This window comes from Ursus americanus, chromosome 4, assembly GCF_024610735.1.
Source record: "Ursus americanus isolate L20-20 chromosome 4, mUrsAme1.1.p, whole genome shotgun sequence".
NCBI lineage: Eukaryota > Metazoa > Chordata > Mammalia > Carnivora > Ursidae > Ursus > Ursus americanus.
Genome location: NC_142130.1, coordinates 30,733,710 through 30,758,149, shown reverse-complemented (window position 1 = coordinate 30,758,149; position 24,440 = coordinate 30,733,710). Strand labels below are relative to the sequence as shown.

General features: G+C 49.7%; 1 protein-coding gene across 6 annotated transcripts in view; it reads right to left on the bottom strand.

Moving 5' to 3' along the window:
• The window catches only part of BDH1 (3-hydroxybutyrate dehydrogenase 1), a 41,315-nt gene that overhangs the window by 5,070 nt on the left and 11,805 nt on the right, over positions 1–24,440 (bottom strand). For all 6 annotated transcript variants that reach the window (XM_087861529.1, XM_045812624.2, XM_045812622.2 and 3 more), the window contains exons 2-5: positions 23,182–23,308; positions 16,391–16,463; positions 15,621–15,731; positions 3,904–4,045 (exon numbers count right to left, since the gene is read on the bottom strand). In XM_087861529.1, coding sequence (XP_087717655.1) covers positions 3,904–4,045; positions 15,621–15,731; positions 16,391–16,463; positions 23,182–23,264 — 409 coding nt within the window. In that variant the 5' untranslated portion in view covers positions 23,265–23,308. The remainder of the gene's footprint in view (positions 1–3,903; positions 4,046–15,620; positions 15,732–16,390; positions 16,464–23,181; positions 23,309–24,440) is intronic.

Genomic DNA, 24,440 nt, shown 5'->3' with positions numbered 1-24,440 from the left:
CCCTTGGACTCAAGGCTCTCTCCCGACTTCAGTCTGCTCCTCCTGTCGGTCACTTTCACCTCAATGCCCCACAGGTCCCCAGCGCCCCTTCCCCACACCAGCTAGCGCCAGCTGCGCCAGCCTGAGCCTCTTCGCTAACAGACCCCTGGACACTCTCGCTTCCCCCCATCTGATGAGAACTGTTAATACTGCTGATCAAGATCAAAAGGACAGAAGCCAGGCCCTGAGCTAAGCACTCTGCGTGCATTCATTCCGATGCGAAGCTGTCCCACATCTGGAGGAGGCAGCTGGGGCTCTGGGAGGTTAGGCACCTTGCTCAGTGTCACTCAGGTAACAGGGGGACAGGATGGAATTTGGACCCAGGTCTGTGTGAAGACACAGCTCTCAAGCTTGACCCTGTGCTGCTGTTGGCTTCCTCTGCTGTGTCATAGAATCTGTGTCTTCTTTCCTCTCTCCACAGCATTAGTCTGGGTCCTTGTCATCTCCATCCTGTATCACTGGAGACACTTCTCCTGGGTCTCCCTGTCGCAGCCTCTGTCCTCCACCTCCATCATGGTGGGCCCTTCAGACAGACTCTCCTCCTCCGTCAGTCACTTCCTGCTCTGATGGTTCCCTCTCATAGAGGGTATGGGAGGCCTCCTTTGCCAGGCTTCTTGTTCTGCCTTCTGGAAGCCTGAACAACTGGCCACTCCTCTGCCTTGTGGCCCCTCCTGCCTCTGCTGCTCCCTGGCTCTGCTCAGCACCCCCATCCCTCAGCCTGAGGGCAGCTTTTGCTGATATTCTGCCCATGTTCCTGCAGCAGTCAGATCTGGATGTGAGCCCTGGATGTGTGAGCAGGGCACTCTTCCCACTTCACAGATAGGCAAGCTGAGGCCCACACAGGGGAAGGTACAAGCCCAAGGTCACACTTCTAGTAAGAGGTGAAGCCTACAGTCACTGCAGTCTTCTCACTCCCAGACTGAGGGTGTCCCAGATATAGGACAGGGTCTTCCCTATCCATGGCACAATGTCCCCAGTGTTCTGAAGAGGTCCTGCCATGAAGCCACCAACTTACATCTGGCTGGTATCCAACCACAAACTCCTCCAGCCAGGCCATACCCTCACTGGTGCTCAGCACATTACCAAGCATACAGCAGGTACTCAATCAGTATCTCCTGACTGTGAGGTTAAGTGATGGTTTCAAGATCAGGCCTGCCGGTTGGCTCACTCAGCCTTTCGCTGGGGGGGGGTGGGGGGGTAGTGCTGGCTCCAGGCTCCAGATGTCCATCCAGTCCCTCAGAGTTCTGCTGGCAGCGCAGGGGCTGGTGGCAGATGGCTCACCTGCTCTAATCAGACAATCCCCTTCATCTCACCCCCCAAGGCTGGCTTCCCTGTTCCATGCAGGCAGGATGAAAGGCACCAAACTTGCCATCAAAATGTGCACTCCAATTGTCTCCTGGAAGGATCCTGCCTGCGTGGGGTGAGTCAGAAGTGGCCACCCGCTTAGGGACCACGAGCTGATCTGAAAGCTCTAGCAGGGCGCCACCTGGAGTTCAAAGACAGCATTGCCAAGAAGGGGAGAATTGCGGCGGCTTCACCAGGAAAGACAGCCCCGGGTGGGGCAGGGGTGGAGGCCACAGGGAAGAAAGAGAGGTGGAGGGAGAAGTGGGGAGAGAGAGACCTGGACACCCACATGTCTGACAAATTTCTCATCTTTTTCAGACCTAAAAAAAAAAATCTTCAAATCTTTATCCAGCAAATGCAGTACCGCGTAAGTAAGGTCATGATGTGGTTTATCAATCCTCGCTGGAAGGTGCCATGTGGAAAAAAGCAGCAGGGGAAAGTTTATGCATCGGAGTGGTGCTAGAGTTTGAGCTCAGTCCCAGGGCAGGGGTTCCGGGTCTGCCCTGCCTTGCCTGTCAAGCGACCTGGCCGGACCCATACAAGTAATGGAGGTGACTCTGTCCTGGTTGCAGGCGACCGGACCAGGGTCCTGAGCAGCCCCCAGCTCCGGAGCAGCCCCACTCTGTGCTCAGGTCTACAGTGAGGATTTCTTTCCGTGGGCACTTTAAATCACCACAAACCCTCAGGCTGCAATGAAGTGGCTTTATGGTGTTGACTGCAGCTGTTTTCCTGCCTAATCGCTGATGAAGGCGGGCGGGAGGAGGAGTTACCACCGGGGAGGGGTGAGGCAGGCTGTACCCCTGAGCTGGTAATCATCCCAGTGGGACCCATCCTGCCTTTTTAATGGGATAGGAGCCCTGGCTCTGCCTGTTAATTACGAAACAGATGTTCAGGGAGTTAGGGAACTCACGGGCCTCTCCTCCGAGAGCAGAGCAGCCTGGGAATGGCCCGCGTTGGAGGTGGGGATGGCCCTGGGCTGACACGGTGATGCATCAGTGACAGGCTGGCAGCCCAAGCAGCAGCTTCTCCAATAGCCACATGGCACAGGAGTTCCTGAGGCAGCTGCTGGCTGATGGCAGCATCTCCCCCTGTATCACAAATGCTCAACAGAGCCCAACACAGTCCTGGGGGTCCCCTCTGCTCCCCTGCCCCTACTAGCAACTGAAGTCACCTCTCAGGAAAGATGCCCCCACCCCATCTGTGGGAAAGAGAGAGCCCTTTCTGCCTGGTCTGCCAGGAAGCTCAAAGGCAAATGTCTTGGAGGAAGCAAGTAGCCCAGAATGCAGCAGCATCATGGCTGTGTGCTCCATGAATGGGGTCTCCTCCCCTCTGCTGAACAGAGCCCTTCTCACCAAGGTCCCTCCATGGGCTGAACTCGGCTGAACACCCGAGTCCTTATGTTACTGGAACTCTCTGCAGCATGTGACCCTGTCAGCTCCTGGCCCTCAAACTTTCTGTTCCTTCAGCTTCTGGGAGCACAGTACCCAACCTCTTTGCCAGCAGCCTCTCCCCCTTGTCTAGCCCCTGATTGCTCATGTTCCTTGCATCTTCCCCACTCTAGCCTCACCTCCAGCCCTGGACGTCTGGTCTCCACCCGGACATTCCCGCAGGGCAACCCACGGACACTCACCATCCCTCGCCCTGCTCCTCCAGTGGGGGGGCACCAGGCACCAGGAGAGGCGTCGTGCCCCGCCCTCACCCCCGCATGCCTCCATCACCAAGTCCAGCCAGCTGTGCCTTCCCGAATCTGACCTCTCCTCATGCCCAACACCCGCTGCCCCGTTCAGTACTCTTGCACTCATGCTCTCCCTCTAAACCCACCCTCCACACTGCTGCCCCAGTCCCCAGACTGACACGTCATTCCCCTTGGGAAATCTACAGTGGTTCCCGGTGCCCTCAGGAGAGTGGCCTTGGACCCCTGGATGACCTCCATCCTCAACCCCATTTACTGCCCCCACCTCCAGCAGACTTGACCGCTGACTTGTCCCCCAGCACACCCTGTGTGCTTCCCACCATTGTTCCTTCTCTCCCCTACTCCTGGATGGCCTTCCTGCACCCTGCCACAATCCGCTCCTGCGAACGGGCTCCCCACCCCACCCAGGACTGGGCTGTGTCCCTCGGTCGTGTGCTGCTTCCTGAAAGGGGGTGTGGAGATCATCTGGGTTAGCCTCCAATGAACGGTGAGGTCCTTGGGAACCAGGACTGTGTCTTGGCCATCGCCGTGTCCCCAACACTTGGCCCAGGGTGTGAATTCAGTGAGCATTGTCTGAACTGACCTGCCCCCGTGCTCATCTATTCACCAGTCCTAGAGATTTCGAAACCACCTCAGCTTTAGTTCCCATTACCTTATTGCATGGGTGTGTTTAATTTAACCCACTTCCTCCTGCTGTGTAAGAGGACAAGCTTCAAGAACAGGGAAAGTGGCCTTAGGCAGGATGCGGGCAAACGGGGGTAGCCTTTAGGAAAGTTACCCTCGGAACAGCTGGTGCACTACCCCTGCTGCCCCAGTGGGCCCCCTACCTTTCTCAGGGTCCTCCAGGCTCGAGCGGACGGTCTCCACCACTTTCTCCACCTCCTCGCTTTTGCAGACATTCAGCTGGACAGTTCTTAATCGATCACTCTTCAAGCTGTCCAGCTCCTTGACGCCGGCATCTCCTTTGTCCTGGGGAGGAGAGAGGAGCTGCCTCAAACGCCTCCTTCCCTCCCCCCCCCCACCTCCAGTTGGAGGACCAGGGCCAAGGCCCTAACAAAGCCTGGCTTACTAACAACTAACAACTGCAGGACGGGGTCTCTGGAGACCCACCGAGGCTGCTCAACCGCCAGGTGGTTCTTTTCAACCCCAGGGCTGATGACATATCAAGCCAACCCGAGTGCCACGGACACAAGCCCCCAAGGCCTCATTGGCAGGAGCCTTTCTCTAAGCAAAGGTTGCCAAGTCAGTACCTATCAGGGCTCAGCATGTGGGTGCCCCACAATGGGGAGGGTGGGGACTTGGGAATGCAGCACATGCCCACCTCTCAAGCCCTGCCCGCAGCTGCCTGCGTGGGTATGGGGGTAAGCCGGGCTGGCCAGATGCTCAGATGTTCAAGCTAGTCGTCAGGATCTCCCAATTGTTTAAGTGTTGGCAACTTACTCAAATAAAAATAAATACACACACACACACACACACACACACACACACACACTGGGTAGGCCAACACACATCCACAGGCCTAGAGGGCTGCCAGTTTGTCACCTCCGGTCTACGCCACGGGCCTGTCACCACCAAGATGGTCAGAGGCCACAGCAGGTCCTTGGTTACTCCCAGGCTCTGTGCCCTCAGGTGCAGCCCTTTCCAGGTGTTCAGAAATAAGGACATCACCACCTGTCCCGACCTGCTCAGGTTAATGGAATGAGGGAGTCATCTCTGTTAAAAACCTGTTCAACTACAAAGCGCTATGTGAATCCAGGTATTATTAAACATGAGAAAGGGTCACTCCCTCGGCAAACATTCCTTGGGCCTCCATCCTACTGCGGCACTGCCCTAAGAACTAGAGACACAAAACTAAGTGACTCAGCCCCTGTGCTCAAGGAGGCACGTTCTCAGGAAGGGGGCGCATGCGTAAGCGGACGGTATGGGCAGCATTTGCGGCGTGAAAGCTTGCGGGACGGGAGAGGCTGCCCAGAAGGTGGGACGGCCGGGGCAGGCCTTTCAGGAGCAGTGACAGACGAGGCCATGGACCAGAGGGGCCCTGGGGATGGGACATTTCAGGGAGAGGGAAGGCCTCTGCAGGCCGAGCAGAGGCATAAGGAAGCGGTTGCACAGGAGGCTGGGGAGGCGGGCGGGCGGGGGTCTTCTTGGGGCGCAGTGGTGAGCTACTGGAAGGCATGAATAAAACCCAGCAGCATTTACTGAGTGTTCACCGTGCTTTCCACCGTGCGAAGCACTTGACAGGCATTTCTCGTTAGTCCGCACACCGTGAGGCAGGTTCATCCATTCTACGACCCACATCTTTTCCACCTTAGGGATGAACTACAATGGATGTGAAAATCAAACACCATCAGTGATAATGTAATTGGCAGTGACTTTCTCAGTGGTGCAAGAAACAGGAAGGCATCTAGCAGGAGGACGGCAGGAGCTGCCAGGGGCTGAAACGAGAGGGAAATGCCTACTCTCAGCCAAGGGCATGCCTGGGATACACGTGGTATTGAAGCTAACCTCCCCGGCAAGGCCAAGAGTAGGAACCCCGAGGATGTCCGAATACGTCCACAGTGAAAGTTCTCTAGGAATCAGGTGGAGCCTGGTAAGTGGTCTGAACCAGGAGAACCCTAACCCCAGAATGAGATGTTTGCATCACGCCACGTCAGAGAGACATAGGAGAGAACGATGAAGGGACTGTGTCAAATGGGGCCAGACGTGCTGGAGATAATCACTCTGGAGAGAGACTTGGGGAGAACATGAGAGTGAGGGAGCAGACTGGTCCCATGCCACCCACAAAACAGAAGCAGGGCCAAGAAGCCAAATTCAGCCCAAGATGAAGAGTGACTTTCACCATCCAGAGATGGGGAGACTGCCCGGGAGGAGTTCAGACAGTGAGGGCGGAGGTCGGGGTTGGGGCAGCAGGGGGACATGGTGCGAAGAAAACCCAGCATCAGACAGGAGGTCAGGCTGATCCCAGCCCCCTGAAGATCTCTTCCACTCCGAAACAGTCACCCTCTACAGGCAGCCTCCCCAGTGGTCCTGAAAAGAAGCAACATGCGTGGTCCTCTGAGTCTCACCAGGCATGCCAGCTACACCCGGAGTCGCCTGGGCACAGAGCAGCCAGGTGTGAGGCCCGGTTAGTCCAAGTCTTGGCTCTGAAACTCCCCGGAGGTGCCAACCTTCCCGGACAACACGGCAGGTGTTCCATCTACAGGCCTACAGCTTCTGCGGCCGTTTCCACAGAGGGCCCGCCAGCAAAGATCTCCCCGGGATGACAGCTGCCAGTCCAGAGGAGGGAAGGGCTGGTGCCCACAGACACCAAGAAAACACATGTCTTGTTTGAATGCAGTCTTCATGCCGTGCCTCCTCGAATGCCCCTCAGAGCGGAGCCCAGGTGGTCTGAGCCCCTGAGGGGGTGAGGACGCCTACTTCCAAGAGGACAGCCACCTAGCGTCCTGTCCTCTTCCTGGCCTTTCTGAGCCCTGCCTTTCAGCAACTCTCAGACCCCACACCAGACCTCTCCTTGAGCCTCGAGCCAGCACTGAGCTCATGCCCCTAAGTCCCCGGTGGGGGGCTCTTCACCCAGCTCAGGGCGCCCACGTGAACTCAGTTTGGTAGCGCGGCAGCTAAGAGCCTTTCCTCGGAGGAAACCGGGAGTTCATCCCATGGCTCACAGCTTCAGGCTCAGCATGCAGGACCCCAGGAGAGAAGCCCAGCTCCTCCCCTCCCGTGACAGCTCTCCCCGGGAGCCCTCATGACCCTGAGCAGCCTCCTCACCCTGCTCCTGACGGCCGCGTCGGGGGACACGCACTGTCGGTTTGCCCTCAGCTGGTCAGAGGAAACCTTTCCTGACCACCCTCAGCTCGGGGCTGCCCAGCACGGCAGCCGGTCCCCTTCCAGAGCCACCTGTCCTCTCAGTCTGAGGCCACGCTGCATGGGCCACACCGCCTCCGTGGCTCCAGGGTTTCTGTGCTCGTCTGCATCTGTCTTGCTGCTCGGGGACGAGCTTTCAGTCCTGCTGTGTTGGTGCCTCTGGAACCGGTTTACTGATAGACCCGCTTCTTTCATTATCCCTTTACATTTCATCTGCGAGCTCTCTCTTCTACTCCTGGATGAAATTTTAGGCAGTTCTTGTAGTGTTTCCACACATTCTCAGAAAATAGAGAGCCTCTTGGCTTGACTTTATTAAAGAGTCCAGTTCAGCCTACTATGCACGTGACTCCAGCGCAGCCTGGTTTGAAAACCCAAGCTCTCAAGCTTGGACGCAATTCAAAGCCTGCCCTGACCCAGGCCTGGGGGAGTGTGGGAAGCCTGTGGGACGCCAGATGGGGTTGAAGACTGCCTTCCTCCCTATTTTTCTAGCTCCTCCTCACCTGTTCCTTAATCTCTGACCCCTCCAGGGTTGGATCCAGGGGCTGGCAAATTAGGGGGCAAGACTGGAGTCTTCTGAGGCTGGTCGTGTTGTCTGCTGTCGGTGCCCTGGGACAGCAGCTGCGCGAGAGCTGACCCTCCCTTCTTGGGGTGCTTCTGTGGGTTCTGCAGAGATCCCTCCACCGGATGCCTCCAGCTGGGCCTCTTCTCCCGCAGCCCAGGCTTCAGTGAGGCACCCCTTTGGCGGGGGCCCCGTGGCTGCTCCTAGGAGGCTCACTGGATGGGCGCCCTTACGATGACTCCAAGCACTCTCCACCTCGGCCACATCGGGTCCAGGCCGGAGCGTCCAGCCCAGGCAGAGGGACAGCGCTCTCCTGGGAGTGTCCAGCCCAGACAGAGGGACAGCGCTCTCCTGGGAGAGTCCAGCCCAGGCAGAGGGACAGCGCTCTCCGGGGAGCGTCCAGCCCAGGCAGAGGGACAGTGCTCTCCTGGGAGAGTCCAGCCCAGGCAGAGGGACAGCGCTCTCCTGGGAGAGTCCAGCCCAGGCAGAGGGACAGCGCTCTCCTGGGAGAGTCCAGCCCAGGCAGGACAGCGCTCCCCCGGCGCAGCTCTCTCTGCTCTGCTTCTAGGTAAGCCGCTCCAGCCTCGTTCTTGGGCCTCTAGAATTCTTTTGGTAAATATTAACATACCATTCTGTGGCCTCGGACTCCGGGGCATAAATGGTAAGCTCTCTCATAATTTTTTAAGTTTTTATTTTAATTCCAATTAGTTTACATCCAGTGTTCTATTAGTTTCAGGGGTACAATACAGTAATTCCACACTTCCATACACCAGCCGGTGCTCATCGGGACAAGTGCGTCCCTTCACCCCACCCCCTGTTTCCACCATCCCCCCACCTCTCCCCTCTGGTGACCGTCAGCTTGTTCTCCATAGTTAAGGGTCTGTTTCTCCAAGTTGTATTCCTGAAGCCTACCTCACTGAGACCAGAGGGAAAATATCACAGCACCGTAACAACTCTGCCCAACCTCTCAACCTTCTCCACCTCCATCTCTCACCCTACTGAGGCAGGTGATGGACTGAACCTGGCTTTACAGATTGTCCTGCCAAGTGGCCTAGCACCTCAAGGCAGGATAAGGACACTCAGCATGGGAAATGGAAGCATCTACCACACGCCCAAGAAACAGTCAAGAGGAACAAGCCTGGGGCCTTGTAAGAGTCACAGCAGGAGCAGTGGGGCAGCTAGCAAGGGAGAGGAAGAAAACCAAGAGAGCGGGGCGTCCCAAAGTCACGAAACAAAGGGTGACATGCAAGAGTGGTTTGTTTGGTTAAAGCTGCTGGTAGGTTCAGGACGATATGGTCTGAGAAGCGGCCAATCGATCCGGCAAAATGGAGGCTGCTGGCATCCTCGATGAAAGCTGCGTCAGAGGCATCATGGGCGCCCCCTGGTCCGGCCCTGCCTTCTTTTCCCAGCAGGTCTCCTCTCACGCCATGAGGGCTCTGGGCTTCAGCTTCCTCAGCCTACTGATGGTGTCTAATATGCTTTCAGCACCCACCACAGGGCACTCCTGTTTGTCCTTCCAGATGGCAGTGAGGTGCCACGTTGGCCTATCAAGCCTTCCCTTGCACCCAGAGAGAGGCAATCTGTCCCTTCTATGATACAAGATCTGCCCCCCAACTCCACTCTCACTGCACACCACTCTCCCCCCAATCCCCCAACCTCACTGCAGCCATAGAGGCCCCCTGCTGTTCTCTAACACAAAGGCACACACGCTGCTTGGGGCTCTGCCTTGGCTGTCCCTTCTTACCCCTTCTATCTGCAAGATTTGCTCCCTTACCCCTTACCTCCTTCCAATGTCACTTTCCCAGTAAGGTCTTTCTTTCCTCTTTAAAACCCAACACTCCCTCTACCACATTCACCCTCCATCTCCTTCTCCTGCTTTGTTTTCCTCCATAGCTTCACACCCCATAGGAAAGCAAGCTGCTTATTGATCTAAGTCCTTGTGTGTCTCCCCTCCCCGTTGTAATCTCCACAAGGGCAAGAAGTCTTCACTGAGTTGGTATATATTGTATCTCCAAAGCAGAATATTGTTGGCTCTTGTAGGTACTCAAGAGATACTGTTGGATGAAAACACAAATAAACAGAAGGCAGGGGCCCAAAGCCCAATCCATATGGGTTGAAAGGAAAATGGGAAGTAAATAGGTGAAATTATCTAGTCCAAACAACCCTCTGGGGGTGCAGAGAAATGAGCTAGTAGTGCACATGGGATGGCAGGTTATCAGTGTGTGTGTGTGTGCGCGCGCGCGCGTGTGCGTGCACGTGCCAAAATGATCCAGCAGAGGGTGAGGAATTAATGATATGGAAAGTAGAGACACCTGCTGGAGCCAAGCCCTTGTGTTGGCCCAAGGCACTGAGACCTGAAGCACAAGACGAGGGGCGAGTCTAAGTAAAAGCAGGCAGAGTTTTAGGGTACAAATGTAGCCAGAATCCATCACGTGGCTTAACATCTCAGAAGCAGCCTGGAAGACTTTATCCATGGTCTCCAGTGGCTCTGACAGCTTTCTGATTTGCATCATTAATTCAAACCCCTAGTGACTTCTGCCTCCTCTAGCTTTTGACCAGCAAAGACACACCATGACACCAAAAGAGTCAATAAGTAACACCAACAGACATAATCTGGCAGTGACCCTGTCTAGTATTTTGAAGAAAACACCAGTCACTAAATCAAGATCACCGCTATGGGTGTGGAAGGACGTCAGCGCACCCAGTCCAACCCCCTTATTATACGTAAGGAGCTCAGGGAGGGGAAGTGTCTGCCTAGTCCCTGGGCTAGTGGCTGATATGGGACTAGAATCCCAGGCCCTGACTCTCTCTCACAGCCTCCTCTCCGGCACTCAGCAGCCTCTGCCCTGCGCCGTGGAGTCAGGATATAGTCCTTGTATCACTGGGACAAGCCCGCATGTTGGCACAGGCACTGGAAACACAGAGAAGGAACTTCAAAGGCATGAACCATTCTGTGGCATCACAGCTCCTGCGAGGACCTGTGAAGCAGGTCCACATTATGCAGAAAACCCAACTCCAAGCATGCCCCACCCATCACCCCCAAATCCGTCCTGAGACGGGTGTTTGCATGCGTGTCAGAGGGCGTAGGCACTGGTGTCACTTTGGGAAGCAACAGTTTGACAGATGTGAATGAAACCTAAAATCTGCACACTGTTCTACCCAGTATTTTCACATCTAGAAATTGTTCCTAAGAATTACTAATGAAAGCAAGCAAAGATATGTATAAGACTATTCGCTGTGGCTTTGAATAGAATAGCAAAAGTCACAAATAATGTACACACATACATTTCAGCTACTCTGGAGCAAGAGACTGCAGTAAAAAGACTTCACATTTTTACATCATCCACTACTGTCTGGTTTGAATCTATTATAAATATATATAACTTTCATGATTCAAAAGAAGAAAAATTAAAAGGACAAATAAGCCCCCTCCGATCTGAATATATGTTCAAACTGTGGCAATGCAAATTACCTTATTATTTTTAATTGTTTATATTACTGAAACTTTTACATTGAACAGTTATTGTTTTTACAGATATTAAACCTTGTATAAAAACAGTTCCTTATATGGATTCTTACTGCCTTCAAAATAAAGAAAAATATCTCATCTACAGAGCAGAGACAGCAGATTGTCCCAAACGCCCATTCTTCCCTTCTTCTACAGCGGTAGAACCCCCTGACTTTAAGCAGGGTACATAACGTCTCCGAATACGAACTACATTTCCCAGCTTCCCTAACAGCCAGGTAAGACCATGTGACTAAGTCTGGTCAATAGAGTGAGAGCACAGGTTGCTCTATGGCAACTTCTGGGTCATTTATGCCTTTAAAGACCAGGGCATGCACTCACAACAGAAGAAATGCAAATTAAAACTGTACTGGGATTTATTTCTCACCTACCAAACTGGCAAAAATCAAAAGCTTAAAAGTACACTGTTGCTGGAATTGTGCAGAAACAGATACTCTCATACACTGCTGGTGGGAATGTAAAATTACACAGTCCCTACGAGCCAGTCAGGCACCTAAGAATGGCCCTGCAAATCTAAAGGATTTTCCTGCCTTTTCCTGCCCTACTGCCCGTTTGCCATTACAGGCTCTTCCTGAATCAATCTCTTGCACATTCTACCCTATTGTGGTATCTGCTTCTTGGAGGAACCAAGCTGACACAAGTTAGGAGTTTTGTGTTTGTGTTGGTATGAATGTAGCAATTCCGAAGCAATTGTGTGTGTATTATAGGGTTAACCAAATGCATAAATATATTGATAGAGTTGGGAATCAAGGTTCTAACGGCAGAAAAAAGAAGAAACAAATATGGAATGAGGGAAGCAAGGAAGAATGCTGTTGTGTTGAACAGGAATCGAAGGTCAATATAACCTCATGAATTATGTGTGTGTGTGTGTGTGTGTGTGTGTGTGTGCGCGCGCGCGCGCATGTGAGCATGCGGTATTTACAGGAAATGCGCGTAGGAGACATATAAATAAACACCATGTGTGCATGTATATGCGTGTGATTATCTGTACTTCGTTACCTCTGTCCACTGAGAGGGACAAAGAGCACAGATGTCGGTTTCTAAATTCTGTTCAAAGGAATCAGGTAAAAACATATCTACACAGAGACATGTATGTGAATATTCAGAGCTGCCTAATTCATAATGGCCCCAAATCCAAACAGGTCATCCAAATAGCCATCAACTAGTGAACGCGCGTTTTAAATATAGTATGTCTATACAATAGAATACTATCCAGCAGTAACGAGGAATGAACTACGATACTTTCTACAACATGGAGAAACTCAAAAACACGATACCGGGTGAAGAAGCCGGGCCCGAGAGCCTGTGCGTGGTATGATTCCGTTTATGAACAGTCCAGAAAAGGCCAATCTAAAGAGACAGAAATCAGCGCTACCAGGCCCAGAGGTAGGTGTGGGGCTTCGGTGCAAACGGCCAAGAGGGAGATTTCGGAGTGATGGAAATGTTTGAGAAGTGGATCGTGGTGAGGTTGCACAACCCTCCAAACTGGAAGAACGTCCCCTCCTCCTTTCGCAGCCTCATGTCCCAGGGCTTCCCCTCAGACACCCTAAATGCCACTTGATGAATCTCAAAGGAGCCTCAGTTTCTACCTGGGACAGCATTACTCATTCTCCATGGCCCGGAACGAATGTCACCTCCTCTGTCACGCCAGGAGCAATCCCTTCCTTGTACGCGCTCTCATTAAACACCCCGCACAACTCTGGGAACCCTCTTCACTCTAACCGTTCCAGCTGTGTCTGTGCACGGCTGTCCTTCACCACTGGACAGCGAGCTCCTTAGAAGCAGGGACCGGGTAACGTTCTTCCACAGCACCTATCAAAGCAGCAGGCACATCACGAGCATTTGGCAAATGAATGAGTGAATGAGTGAATGAGTGCAGCTCTGCAGAACAAGTGAGACTGAAGTGAAGAGAATCATTAGGGAATTAGGTAGGGGCTGTTTTACGCAACAGATGACCCAGTTGTTAGGAAAGCAATTAAAAAACAACTACAAACCCTGGCCCAAGTCCCGGGTAGTACTGGTATTAAATACTCAGCTTGAAGTAGGATTCTGGGAAGATGGCGGAGTGGGAAGCACGAGGAATCTCTTTCCCCACCTAGACAATAGTTCCCCACTATTTTGGAACTCTGGAGTCTGTTGAAGAGATGAAAGGCACCCAAATTGGAAAGGAAGAAGGAAAATTGTGTTTTCAGATGACATGATCTTCTATGTAGAGTACCCTAAAGATTCCCCCCAAGAACTTATTGGAACTAATAAATGAATTCAGCAAAGTAGCAGGACACCGAGTCAACACAAAAATCAGTTGCATTTCTGTACACAAACAACGAACAATCTGAAATTACAAAAATAATCCCATTTGTGATAGCATCAAAAAGAATAAAATACTTAGGAATTAACTTAACCAAGGAGGTAAAAGATGTGTACAATGAAACTATGAAACATTTCTGAAAGAAATTAAAGAAGGCATAAATAAATGGAAACACATCCCACATTCATGGACCAGAAGACGTAATATTGTTAAAATGTAGATACTACTGAAAGCAATCTACAGAATGCCATTCCTGTCAAAATCTTAATGATGTTTTCTGCAGAAAAACACATCCTAAAATTCATAGGAAATCTCAAGGGACCCCAAAGAGCCAAAACAATCTTGAAAAAGAAGAACAAAACTGGGTGATACAGACTTACTGATTTAAAATTTACCACAAAGCTACACTAATCAAAACAGTCCAGTACTGGCATAGAAACAGACATATAGAACGATGGAATAGAAGAAAGAGCCCAGAAATAAACCTTCACATATGTGGTCAAATGATTTTTGACAAGAGCACCAAGACTATTCAATGGGGCAGGAAAAGACAGTATTTTCAACAAATGGTGTTGCAATAACTGGATTGTCCACATGCAAAAGAAAGAAGTTGGGCCCTTACCTAATACCAGATACAAAAATTCACTCCAAGTGGCTCAAGGACCTAAATATAAGACCCCCAAAAGTAAAATGTTTAGAAGAAAACAGGACAAAAGTGTCACAACTTTGGATTTGGCAATGATTTCTTGGATACGACATCAAAGGCACAGGAAACAAAAGGAAAAATTGGCAAACTGGACTTCATAAAAATTTTTAAGTTTTGTACATCCAGAGACACTACCCATGGAATAAAAAAGCAATCTGTAGAATGGGAGAAGATATTTGCAAATCATATATCTGATAAGGAATTAATATTCAGAATATATAAGTCCTAAAACTCAACAACAACAGTAACAACAAACAATCCAGTTTAAAACTGGGCAAAGAACATGAATAGACATTTCTCCAAAGAAGATATATGAATGGCCAATAAGCACATGAAAAGATGGTCAACATCAGTAATCATTAGGGAAATGCAAATCAAAACTACAATGAAAAACTACCTCACAGCATTAAGCTGGCCACTATAAAAACAAAAACAAAAACAAGTATTGGTGAGGATGTGGAAAAATTGGAACCCTTGTACACTATTGATGAGAATACAAAATGGTGCAGCCACTGTGGAAAACAGTATGGCAGTTCCTCAATTAAAAATAGAATTGCCATGTGATCTAGCAATTCTACTTTTGGGTATACAGCGAGAAGAGTTCAAAGCATGATCTCAAAGAGATATTTGTACACCCATGTTCATAGCATCCTTATTCACAATAGCTAAAACTTGGAAGCAATCCAAGTGTCCAACGATAGATGAATGGATAATAAAATGTGATATATGTATGTTATGGAATATTACTCAGCCTTAAAAAGGAAACATATTCTGTAATATGCCACAATAGGGACAAACTTTGAGGACATTATGCCAAGTGAAATAAGCCAGTCACAAAAAGACAAATACTATAAATTCTACTTATATAAGGTACTTAGAACAGACAAACCCATAAAAACAGAAATTGTAATGGTGGTTGCCACGGGGTGGACAGAGGGGAAAATGGACAGTTATTGTTATTAGGTATAGAGTTTTACAAGATGAAAAGTGTTATGGGGATGGATGGGAGTAATGGTTATATAACAATGTGAATGTATTTAATACTACTGAACAGTACACTTTAAAAATGGTTAAGATGGTAGGGGCCCCTGGGTGGCTCAGTCGGTTAAGCATCCTAACTCTTCGGCTCAGGTCATGATCTCAGAGTCATGAGATCGAGCCCGCCATTGGGCTCTGCACCAGGTGCAGAGCCTGCTTAAGATTCTCTCTCTCTTGGGGCGCCTGGGTGGCTCAGTCGTTAAACGGCTGGTCATGATCCCAGGGTCCTGGGATCAAGCCCCGCATCAGGCTCCCTGCTCAGCGGGAAGCCTGCTTCTCCCTCTCCCACTCCCCCTGCTGGTGTTCCCTCTCTCTCTGTGTCTCTCTCTGTGCAATAAATAAATAAAATCTTTAAAAAAAAAAAAAAGATTCTCTCTCTCCCTCTCCCTCTGCCCCTCCTTAACCCATTCTTTCTCTCTCTCTCAAAAAAAAAAAAAAAGGTTAAGGTAAATTTTATGTTACGTGTATTTTACTACAATTTTTAAAACCCTACAAACAGTAACTATGTGTAAAGGACAATGGTGACAGAGAGGACCCATCTCTTACCTTCAACAAGCAGCCAGCAAACACAAGGAAGCCTTTTGAATGCAGATGCTTGGCCAAGGAGAACCCAAATCCCGAGTCGCAGCCTGTGACCAGGACAGCTTTGCTGCCAACCTGTTTAAGAAGGTCAGACCCCACATTAGGAACCCTGGAGCCTTAAGAGCATGGTGACCAAGCCTCCCCTGGGCAATGATGATTAGTGTTTCCTGAGTGGGCCAGTCCTGGCCCTGCCCACCTGCCTCTAGCTGTTAGAGAAGCACCGTAGTAGAGTGGAAAATGCTGGAGACTCAATCAGGAGATAAGGTTCCAACCCAAATTCTGCCACCAACTGACAATGTTACCTGGGGAGGTCACATCCCCCTTCTGGACCTCAGTTTCCTCATCTACAACCCCCATCATCACCACCCCCATCATCACGGTATTTATCATTTCTTACCATGTGCGAGTCACTGTGCACTCATTTTTCTTATTTAACACCCACAGTAACTCCACACAGTAAGCATGATTATTACGCCACGTTACAAGTGAGGAAACAGATGTTTTCTAAATGCCCAAGGTAGTCAGTCTGTGGTAGAGCTGGAACTCAAACCAGGACTGAGAGAATCCAATCTACACTCTTAACCCCAAACTTCATCTGATGGCAGAAGTGGGGCGGCTGAGAGAGTAAGTGGTTTCGAGCATCCCAGAGGCACTGAAGCCCCGCTCTGAGGGTGGCCCAGGGCTGGGGACCCCTAGGGAAGGGCTGTGACCACCGTAGCAGGGCTGCCACTCACCGGCTTCACCTCATCAGAATAAGCACGACGGCCGATAGGGACCAAAGAGGCGGAGTAAAACAGCAGCACGGGCCTGCAGGAGAAGAGGAAGCCGTGAGCAAAGGCTGCACTCATCCCTGGACCTCGTTCCTGGGGCAAACAACTCAGAGGACCCTCAGCCACCAGTGTGCACCCCACTGCTCCCCACCCCAAGCCCCTGAGGACAATCCGCTGGTACTACTGAGGAAGATGGCCTCTTTCCTTCAGGCTTGCTAGGCTGGGACAAAGTCAGCCAGCAGGTGCAGTGGCCATTTCTGCCACTGTGTGGGACTCGCCCTCCTGTGATACAGCGTTGTTAACAAAGCCTTCTGCAAATCCAATGTCTTCACCCCAAGGTTTTATGCTACTTCCTGATAGTTTTTTTCTTTCCTTTTTAAAAAAGATGTTATTTATTTATTTGAGAGCGAGTGAGAGAAAGCATGAGTGGGGGCAGGAGCAAAGGGAGAGGGAGAAGCAGACTCTCCTTTGAGCAGGGAGCCCAATGCAGGACTCGATCCCAGGACCCTGAGATCAGGACCTGAGCCGAAGGCAGATGCTTAACCCACTGAGCCACCCAGGCGCCCCCTGATCGTTTTTTTCCAATTAAACTTTTATTTTGAAATAATTGTAGATGTCAAATGCAGTTAAGAAATAACAGAGAGATGCCCTGTAACCTTTTACGCAATTTCCCCCAATGGTAACATTTTGCAAAACTAGAGCACCATATCACAATCAGGATATTGACACAGAGGCAGTGAAAATACAGAACGTTTCCATCACCACAAGGATCCCTAATGTTACCCTTTTATAGTCACACCTGCTTCTGCCCCACCCCACATCCTCCTTAACCACTAATCTGTTCATCTCTATAATTTTGTCCTTTCAAGAATGTTATATAAATGGAGTCACACAGTATATAACTTTTTGGGATTGCTTTTTCACTCAACATAATTCTCGGATTCAACCTGATTGTTGCATATATCGGTAATTTGTTCTTTTTTTTTAATTGCTAAATTGTATTCCATGGTGTGGGCATACCACAGTTCGTTCCACCATTCAACTGTTTTTGTTTGCTTCTTTTTGCTTTTCAGTATGCTCCATACCCAAACTCAACCCTGAGATCAAGAGTTGCACGCTCTCCTGTCTGAGCCCACCAGGCTCCCTTCTTTTGTCCATATTCTAATTGTATTGTTTGTTCTTTCACTCTTGAGTTCTGAGACTTCTTTACAGATTTTAGATGCTAGTCCTCTGTTACTAGCAGGATGCAATATTTCTCCTCTTCTGCAAGCCGTCTTTTCCTCCTCTTCACAGGGCCTTTCCCAGAGGGAATGTGTTTCATTTAGATGAGGTCTGATTTATGGGTCATTCTTTTTGTGTCAAGTTTTGGAACTCTTTGCCTCTCCCAGAACCCGAATATTTTCTCTTGTTTTTTTTTTTCCTAAAGGTTTGATCATTTTATGTTTTACATCTTAAGCCCATGATCCATTTTGAGTTTTGTATACAATGTGAGACTTAGGTCAAAGTTTATTGTTTTACTTATGAATGTCCAATTGCTCCAGAACCATTTTTTGGGAAATGTTCTCTTTTCTGCCTTGAATTGCTTTTTCACCTTTTTCAAACATCAGTCAGGCATATTTGTGTGGGCCTACTTCTGGATTCTCTCTTATGTTTCATTGAGCTATGTGCTCTCATCTTATTTTTCTTTTTCAAAATTGTTTTTGCTATTCTATTTTCCTTCCCTCTTCATATAAATTTTAGAACCATCTTGTCCTTATCTACAAAAATCTGACTGTGATTTTGATAGAAATTGTGCTAAACTCATATATCAATTTGGAGGAAACTGACATTTTTACATTTTTGAGTCCTTCAATCCCTGAACTTACTATGGGATCATTGATTTCTTTCATTATTTATTAAGATCATTGATTTCTTTCATCAGCACTGTATAGTTTTCTGCAGTACAAATCCTGTACATGCTTGTTGTATTTATACCTCTGTACCTCACTTTTTTGAGCATTTTAAATGGTATTGTTTTAAATTTTGATCCTGAGGTTCATTGCTAGGATATAAAAATACATTGATTTTTGTGTGCTATCTCAGTTCCTGGAGCACACCCATTTTCCCATGGGTTATATTTTCATGTATTGCTAAACTCTATTTGCTAATGTTTTAAGAATTTTTGCATCTATATTCATGAAGAATAATGGTATGCAGGTCTCTCTCTCTCTCTCTTTTTTTTTTTTTTTTTTTTTTTTGGTATAGCCTTTGTCTGGCTTGGGAATCCAGGTAATACTACCTTCATAAGCTAAACTGGGAAGTGTTACTGTAGGGTAGGGATGGGAGTTCCCGCTCCCTACTAGGTCTCCACTTCTACTCCCTGGCTGGGAGGGGTTGGAGTACCTCACTATCGCTCCCCACATGCATGGGAACGTGTGGTGTCATTACTGCTGAGAGGCTGGCAAAGTCCTGACTCTCCCGGACTCCCGCCCAAGCAGGCAGGGTGCCTGATTGCTGCTGGGTGAGAACAAAAGGCCTGGCCCGTGCTTGGCTTTCTGGGATGCTACCTCTGCTGGAGGGACTGGGGTACCTCACTGCAGCCTGGTGAATGTGGAAGTCAAGGCTCAGCACCCACTTTTGCAGGTGCAGGTAGGGATGGGGCCACGGCTTTTCCTGTGGTGTTTGGCTGGAATACAGCAATTACTGTCTCAAGTTTTCTGTCTTGCTAGGCTGGTCTTTGGGCTAGAGAGAGCAGGCTTTCGCTGGGGCTTTTTGTCCTGAGCTCATTGGCGTTTCTGGGTTGCCAGCATCTTCAGCTCCAAGTGTGGGGAAGATGAAGAGGAAAGTAAACCTAAAGAGCTCATCACTGTGTTGTTTCTTGGACCCTGGGGTCCCTGGCTGATCCATCATCTCCTCTCCATTTTCTAGAGACTTGTTACGCTTGTTTTATATAACCTGGGGCTTTTAGTTGTATCCAATGGAAGGAATAGAGAAAAGTACATCTACTCCATCTTTCTAGAAGGAGAAGTACTGCTGGGTTTTTTTTTTAATCTATTTTTTAAAGATTTTATTTATTCATCTGAGACAGAGAGATACAGAGAGAGAGCATGAGCAGGGGAGAGGTTGGCACTTCTGAGCCACCCAGGCACCCCTTAATCTATTTTTTAAATTTTATTTATTTGAGAGGAAAGAGAGAGAGAGAAAGAGAGGGAGGACAGGCAGAGGAGAGGAAGAAGCAGACTCCCCCTGAGCAGGAAGCCCAGAATGGAGCTCGATGTGGGGCTCGATTCCAGGACCCCAAGATCATGACCTGAGCCAAAGGTAGATGCTTACCCAACTGAGCCACCCGGGTGCCTCGAAGTACTGTTAATTTTTAAATGAGTATTAAACCACAAACAATAAATGGAGGTGGCAGGAGCAGCTGAGCAGCTGGTAACAGGGGAGAGGAGGTAGGAGAGAAACTTTTTTTTTACTGTGTATTATTTTATACCAGTTGAATTTTGTACTATGTGAATATATTACCTATTCAAAACATAAAGTTTTTAAAATATTCATAAGTATGTGTTATCCAGGGATGCCTGGGTGGCTCAGTCGGTTAAGCGGCTGCCTTCGGCTCAGGTCACGATCTCAGGGTCCTGGGATCCAGCCCTGTGTCAAGCTCCCTGCCAGCAGGGGAGTCTGCTTCTCCTGCTTCCTCTGCCCCTCTTCCCCCTTGTGCTCTCTTTCTAATAAATACATTTTAAAAATCTTTAAAAAAATGTTTTAAAAAATGTGTTATCCAACATTCTTAAATAACAATGGGTTCATTAGACAGAAACGAGGGTCCACTAGGAAAATCTGCCAAGGTAAACTCCTGTCCTTTTGAATTGCCACAGAAGAGTCTGTTTGGGTTTTAAGTCCTGGTGCATGGTGGTCTTAAGTGTGAGCTGAATGGTATGGTTAGTAAACCCAAAGGTAGTTAAATGACTTTATTCAAAGAAAATCACTGTTTTCCCGAGACCCCAGGGGTTAAACTGCAAAAAGAAGAAGGTGTCTCTTTTGACCAGATTATATGTGTTCTTTGCCCACAAGTCCCCTTTGTACTACTTGATACTTTAAAAAGTAACAGAAAGGTCACAGCAAGAGAAAGAATTTATTTCAAACTGACTTGCTGCCAGATTTTTTCTAATCTCCCTCCCTGTTCTCAAATATATCCCGGCTCAAACTTGACTCTCCTTGGGTGTAGGATAGCAAGTTCTAGTGCTCAACCCCAGCTGTCAATGGCTGGGTTCCTCCTCTCCGGAGAGCACAAGGCTCCACCCCTCCACACCCAACCTCCAAGAGGAAGAACCCTGACAAGGCGAGTGAGTGGAGCCGACCTTAGCAGGGGGAAGGTCCAGCAACACCAGAGTACCCTCCCGGGGATACTTGGCTTCCCAGCCTCTCCCCGTGGCCACTCCAGATGCTGCAGGATGCCTAGCATGCGGCTACCTCTCAGTCTGGAGGCTCCCTGGGCCTGGGAAGACCTCAATACCTCAATTCCCTAACTTTAGTGGACAAGCCCCTGGGAAGCTTATTAAAATGCAGACTCCCAGGTCCCTGCCATTGACATTCTGATTCAGTTTTCTGAGGGGTCGAACCCCAAAGAGGCAGCAGCCACATTCAGAGAAGAGCTCGCTGACTGCTGTCCTCAGCTAATGAGTGCAATTAGATGGGGCAGAGAAGGTACAATCTGGCACTTTCCCCAAGGGCCTGTGGAAGAACCTCTTGGTCCCCAGAGTCCTGTCATCTAGGAACTTGCCAGGCCGCATTTGAGATGTCATTTGAGATGATTAAAGCTGGCCGGGGCATTAATTCTGGCCTCTTCTCCATCTCACCTGTCTGTGTCTCTCCCATTATGAATCCGCAACAATAAGGAGTAACCCAGCTTTCTGTGGAGAGGAGTCGTGATGAAGTAATTGGACAGGCTGACTATAACGAGACGGGGTCTAAGAGGGCCAAATGTCAGTGACACAGTGCAGCCTGGGAGGAATACGGCCTCACACAGCAGCGTATGCAAAAACAAGAGAGTCTGGTCAACCATGAATCACAAGGGACGTGACTGCCAACAGAATCTACGTGAACCAGGGCTGGAAGGGGTGAAGGAGCCCTTCCCCACTCTGCCCAGATCAGGCTCTCCTGGAGTATTACATGTCATGCCCAGGCAGGCAGAGCTGACCACTGGCCAGCTGGTCTGTGTCACCAGGATCCAGGAGGTGGGGGATGCATCAGTAAGTCACCTCTCCCGGGGCAGGGCCAGAGCCTTCTACTGAAGCCAGAAACTCAAAATCCGAGGGCGGTGCAGAGCCAGTAACCAAGGCAGGCTGTCAGGTCAGAGTCCTTCAAGAGAGCCAGGCTCCATTCCCCCTTCCATGGGATGTGGCCTCTGTGGAAAGGGCCATTTCATACTCTTCTTCTATGATGTCCTCTGCTAGTTGAAGCCCGTTTCCAACCAAGCTTCTGTAGCCCATGGAAATGATTTTAAGCAAATGGTCCTAAAAGCCTAAATGCATGTTCTTCGAGACAGTCTTATTTATTGGCATCGAAAATATCCATTGATTTTCTAGCTGCTGAGACTTTGCATTTAACCTGACCCTTCATTTCACTCCTCTCAAATATAAAAGAATGGAAAGTGTATTATTTTTTTCCTTGCTCTGGCTGCAAAAGAAGAAAATGAGGTAACGGAGCACTCTGCATCCCCTTGGAAAAGGCGATTCCAGAAGTTCTCAAAGAAGAGCTGCTTGTTTAACTTGTGCTTCATGCTTTCTCTAAATCATGCACACCATTCAGGGAAGCCTCTGGACATTTTAGTTAACTGGTTTCATGTGTAAGATTTGAAAAGAGCAGTTATCCAGGTGATCAAAGTATTCAGACACATCAACATTCTATGCCTCCTGGGGCACCTGGGTGTTAAGTTTCTGCCTTCGGTTTGGGTCATGATCCCAGTGTCCTTGGATCGAGCCCCACATCGGGCTCCCTGCTCAGCAGGGAGCCTGCTTCTCCCTCATCTGCCTGCCACTCCTTGTGCTTGTGCCCACGCTTTCTCTGTGTCAAATAAATAAATAAAATCTTTAAAACACACACACACACTCTATGCCTCCCGAGGCAACGTTCCAAGAGGGGCATCACCTTATTTGGGGGGGCGGTTCTTCCATACACATCTGAATGTACACACAACGAAACACCACACAAACCCAAACTGATAGGCATTCCTCCAAAGTGTCAAAGTCATGAAAACCAAGACTGAAGAACCATCCCCAGGAGGAAGAGATTGAGGAGACATGACAGCTAAATGCACTGTGGGAGCCTGGTTTGTACCTGGGACCAGGAAAAGGTCCATTCGTAGGCCATTTGGTGACCTCTGAATCCGGTCTGTAGATTAGGTCACCATATTACCGCAGCGGTCATTTGCTGGTTTTGATGATTGTGCTATGGTTTGTAAGATGTCAACATGCAGGGAAGTGAGGTGACGTGAGATACAGGAACTCTGTACTATTTTTGCAACCTTCAAATAAGGGTAGTTATTTCAAAATAAAAAGTTGAAAAACACAAAACAGGGATGAAAGATCTTCTTCCGTGCCCTGTGAAGGTCTTTGTCTTTTGAGGACACCTTTGTTTTTCTCCGCTGGGGGACAGCAGGACTGACAGACATCTTTGAGAGTCAGGCCTTCTCACCTCTGCAGCATCTGTGTGGAACGAGCTCTGTTTTGCCCACTAAGTGTGACCCTCTAGGGCACCTCCACCCTTTTGTTTCTTACCTTGTTCCATTTTCTCTATCGTAGCAACTCAAGGTTCTCCCTGGGAGCTGTGACAGGGGTCTGAAGAGGCGGGCGGTCAGCATGGCGGCCACAAGAGGTAGAACGGTGGGCCTCCTCCTGGTGGGTTCTGAAACACAAAATGCACCCTCAGTGTTGCCTTGTTGCCTCCATGGGTGTCTCCTTCAGGGGCTGAGGCGGGAATGGCCATTTTTGCTGCAGGTTGTAAGAGTCCAACTGGGCTCTGTCTGTCTGGCCCAGGTCCGGTCACAGTACCGGGCAGGGTCCTCCTGGACCTCGCTCATCCAGCTGCACCCTCATATGATGGAAAGAGTCAGGAGCTGGGGTCTAGTTCTCGTTGTGCCACCAATTCCTTGGGCAACTGTGGGTGAGCTGTCACCCATCTATAACAGGTCACCAAGTGAAGTAGCAACCACGGGGGGGGGGGGAGGACTTGGGGACCCACCCCCACGGGGACTCCAACTCCATGAGCCTCATTCCTTCTCTGTGTTCCCAATGACCAGCAGATCATCAGTCTATGGTGACCCAGGGCATCGGCCTGCGCTCTGTTTGGCCACATGTCTCCACAGGCAGCTCTCCCAGCCCGTGCCACGTATCACTGGGCTCAGCCTTCCACCAATCTCCCCCATCCCACCACACACAGGGTCTGGCTCTGAGGCTCAACTCATCAGCAGCTCTGGGGCATGGAGCCTGGAGCTAGAAAGTGAGACACGCGTTCATCAACCTAAATTCACACACACACACACACACACACACACACACACACACACACACACAGAGTCTCTCCCCCCCCCCAACCCTCTTTTGAAGTCAAATCAACCTTACTGCAACAAGGCCATGTACCGCGTGGTCACCTTAAGTCACCTTAAGGCTACTGAGCACAGGACTGGCTGTGCATGATTGACCGTGGACTGGTGTGTGCATCAGCTTCGGCCCAGGGGAAGCAAGGGGAGGCTGGGAGGGAGCTGAGCAGGGCAACCACAGCCAGAGGAGCGTCGCTCTTCTCCTGGTGAACCTGCTTTGCTATAGCACTGTTACCAGAAGGAGGTCGCGCCTGGGAGGCAGCTCCTCCCGGCCCTTGTCCTGCCGCCCACACCTAACTGGTGACCTGGGCCACTAGGTCTGGAGCCAATTCATCACCTGGCTAGCCACTGCACGGTTCTCTGTGGGCGGCAGGGGGAGGTGTTTAATCTGTTTAATCTTCAAGAAAGGAAAACGAATAGGGATCCCTTGGCTAGTGT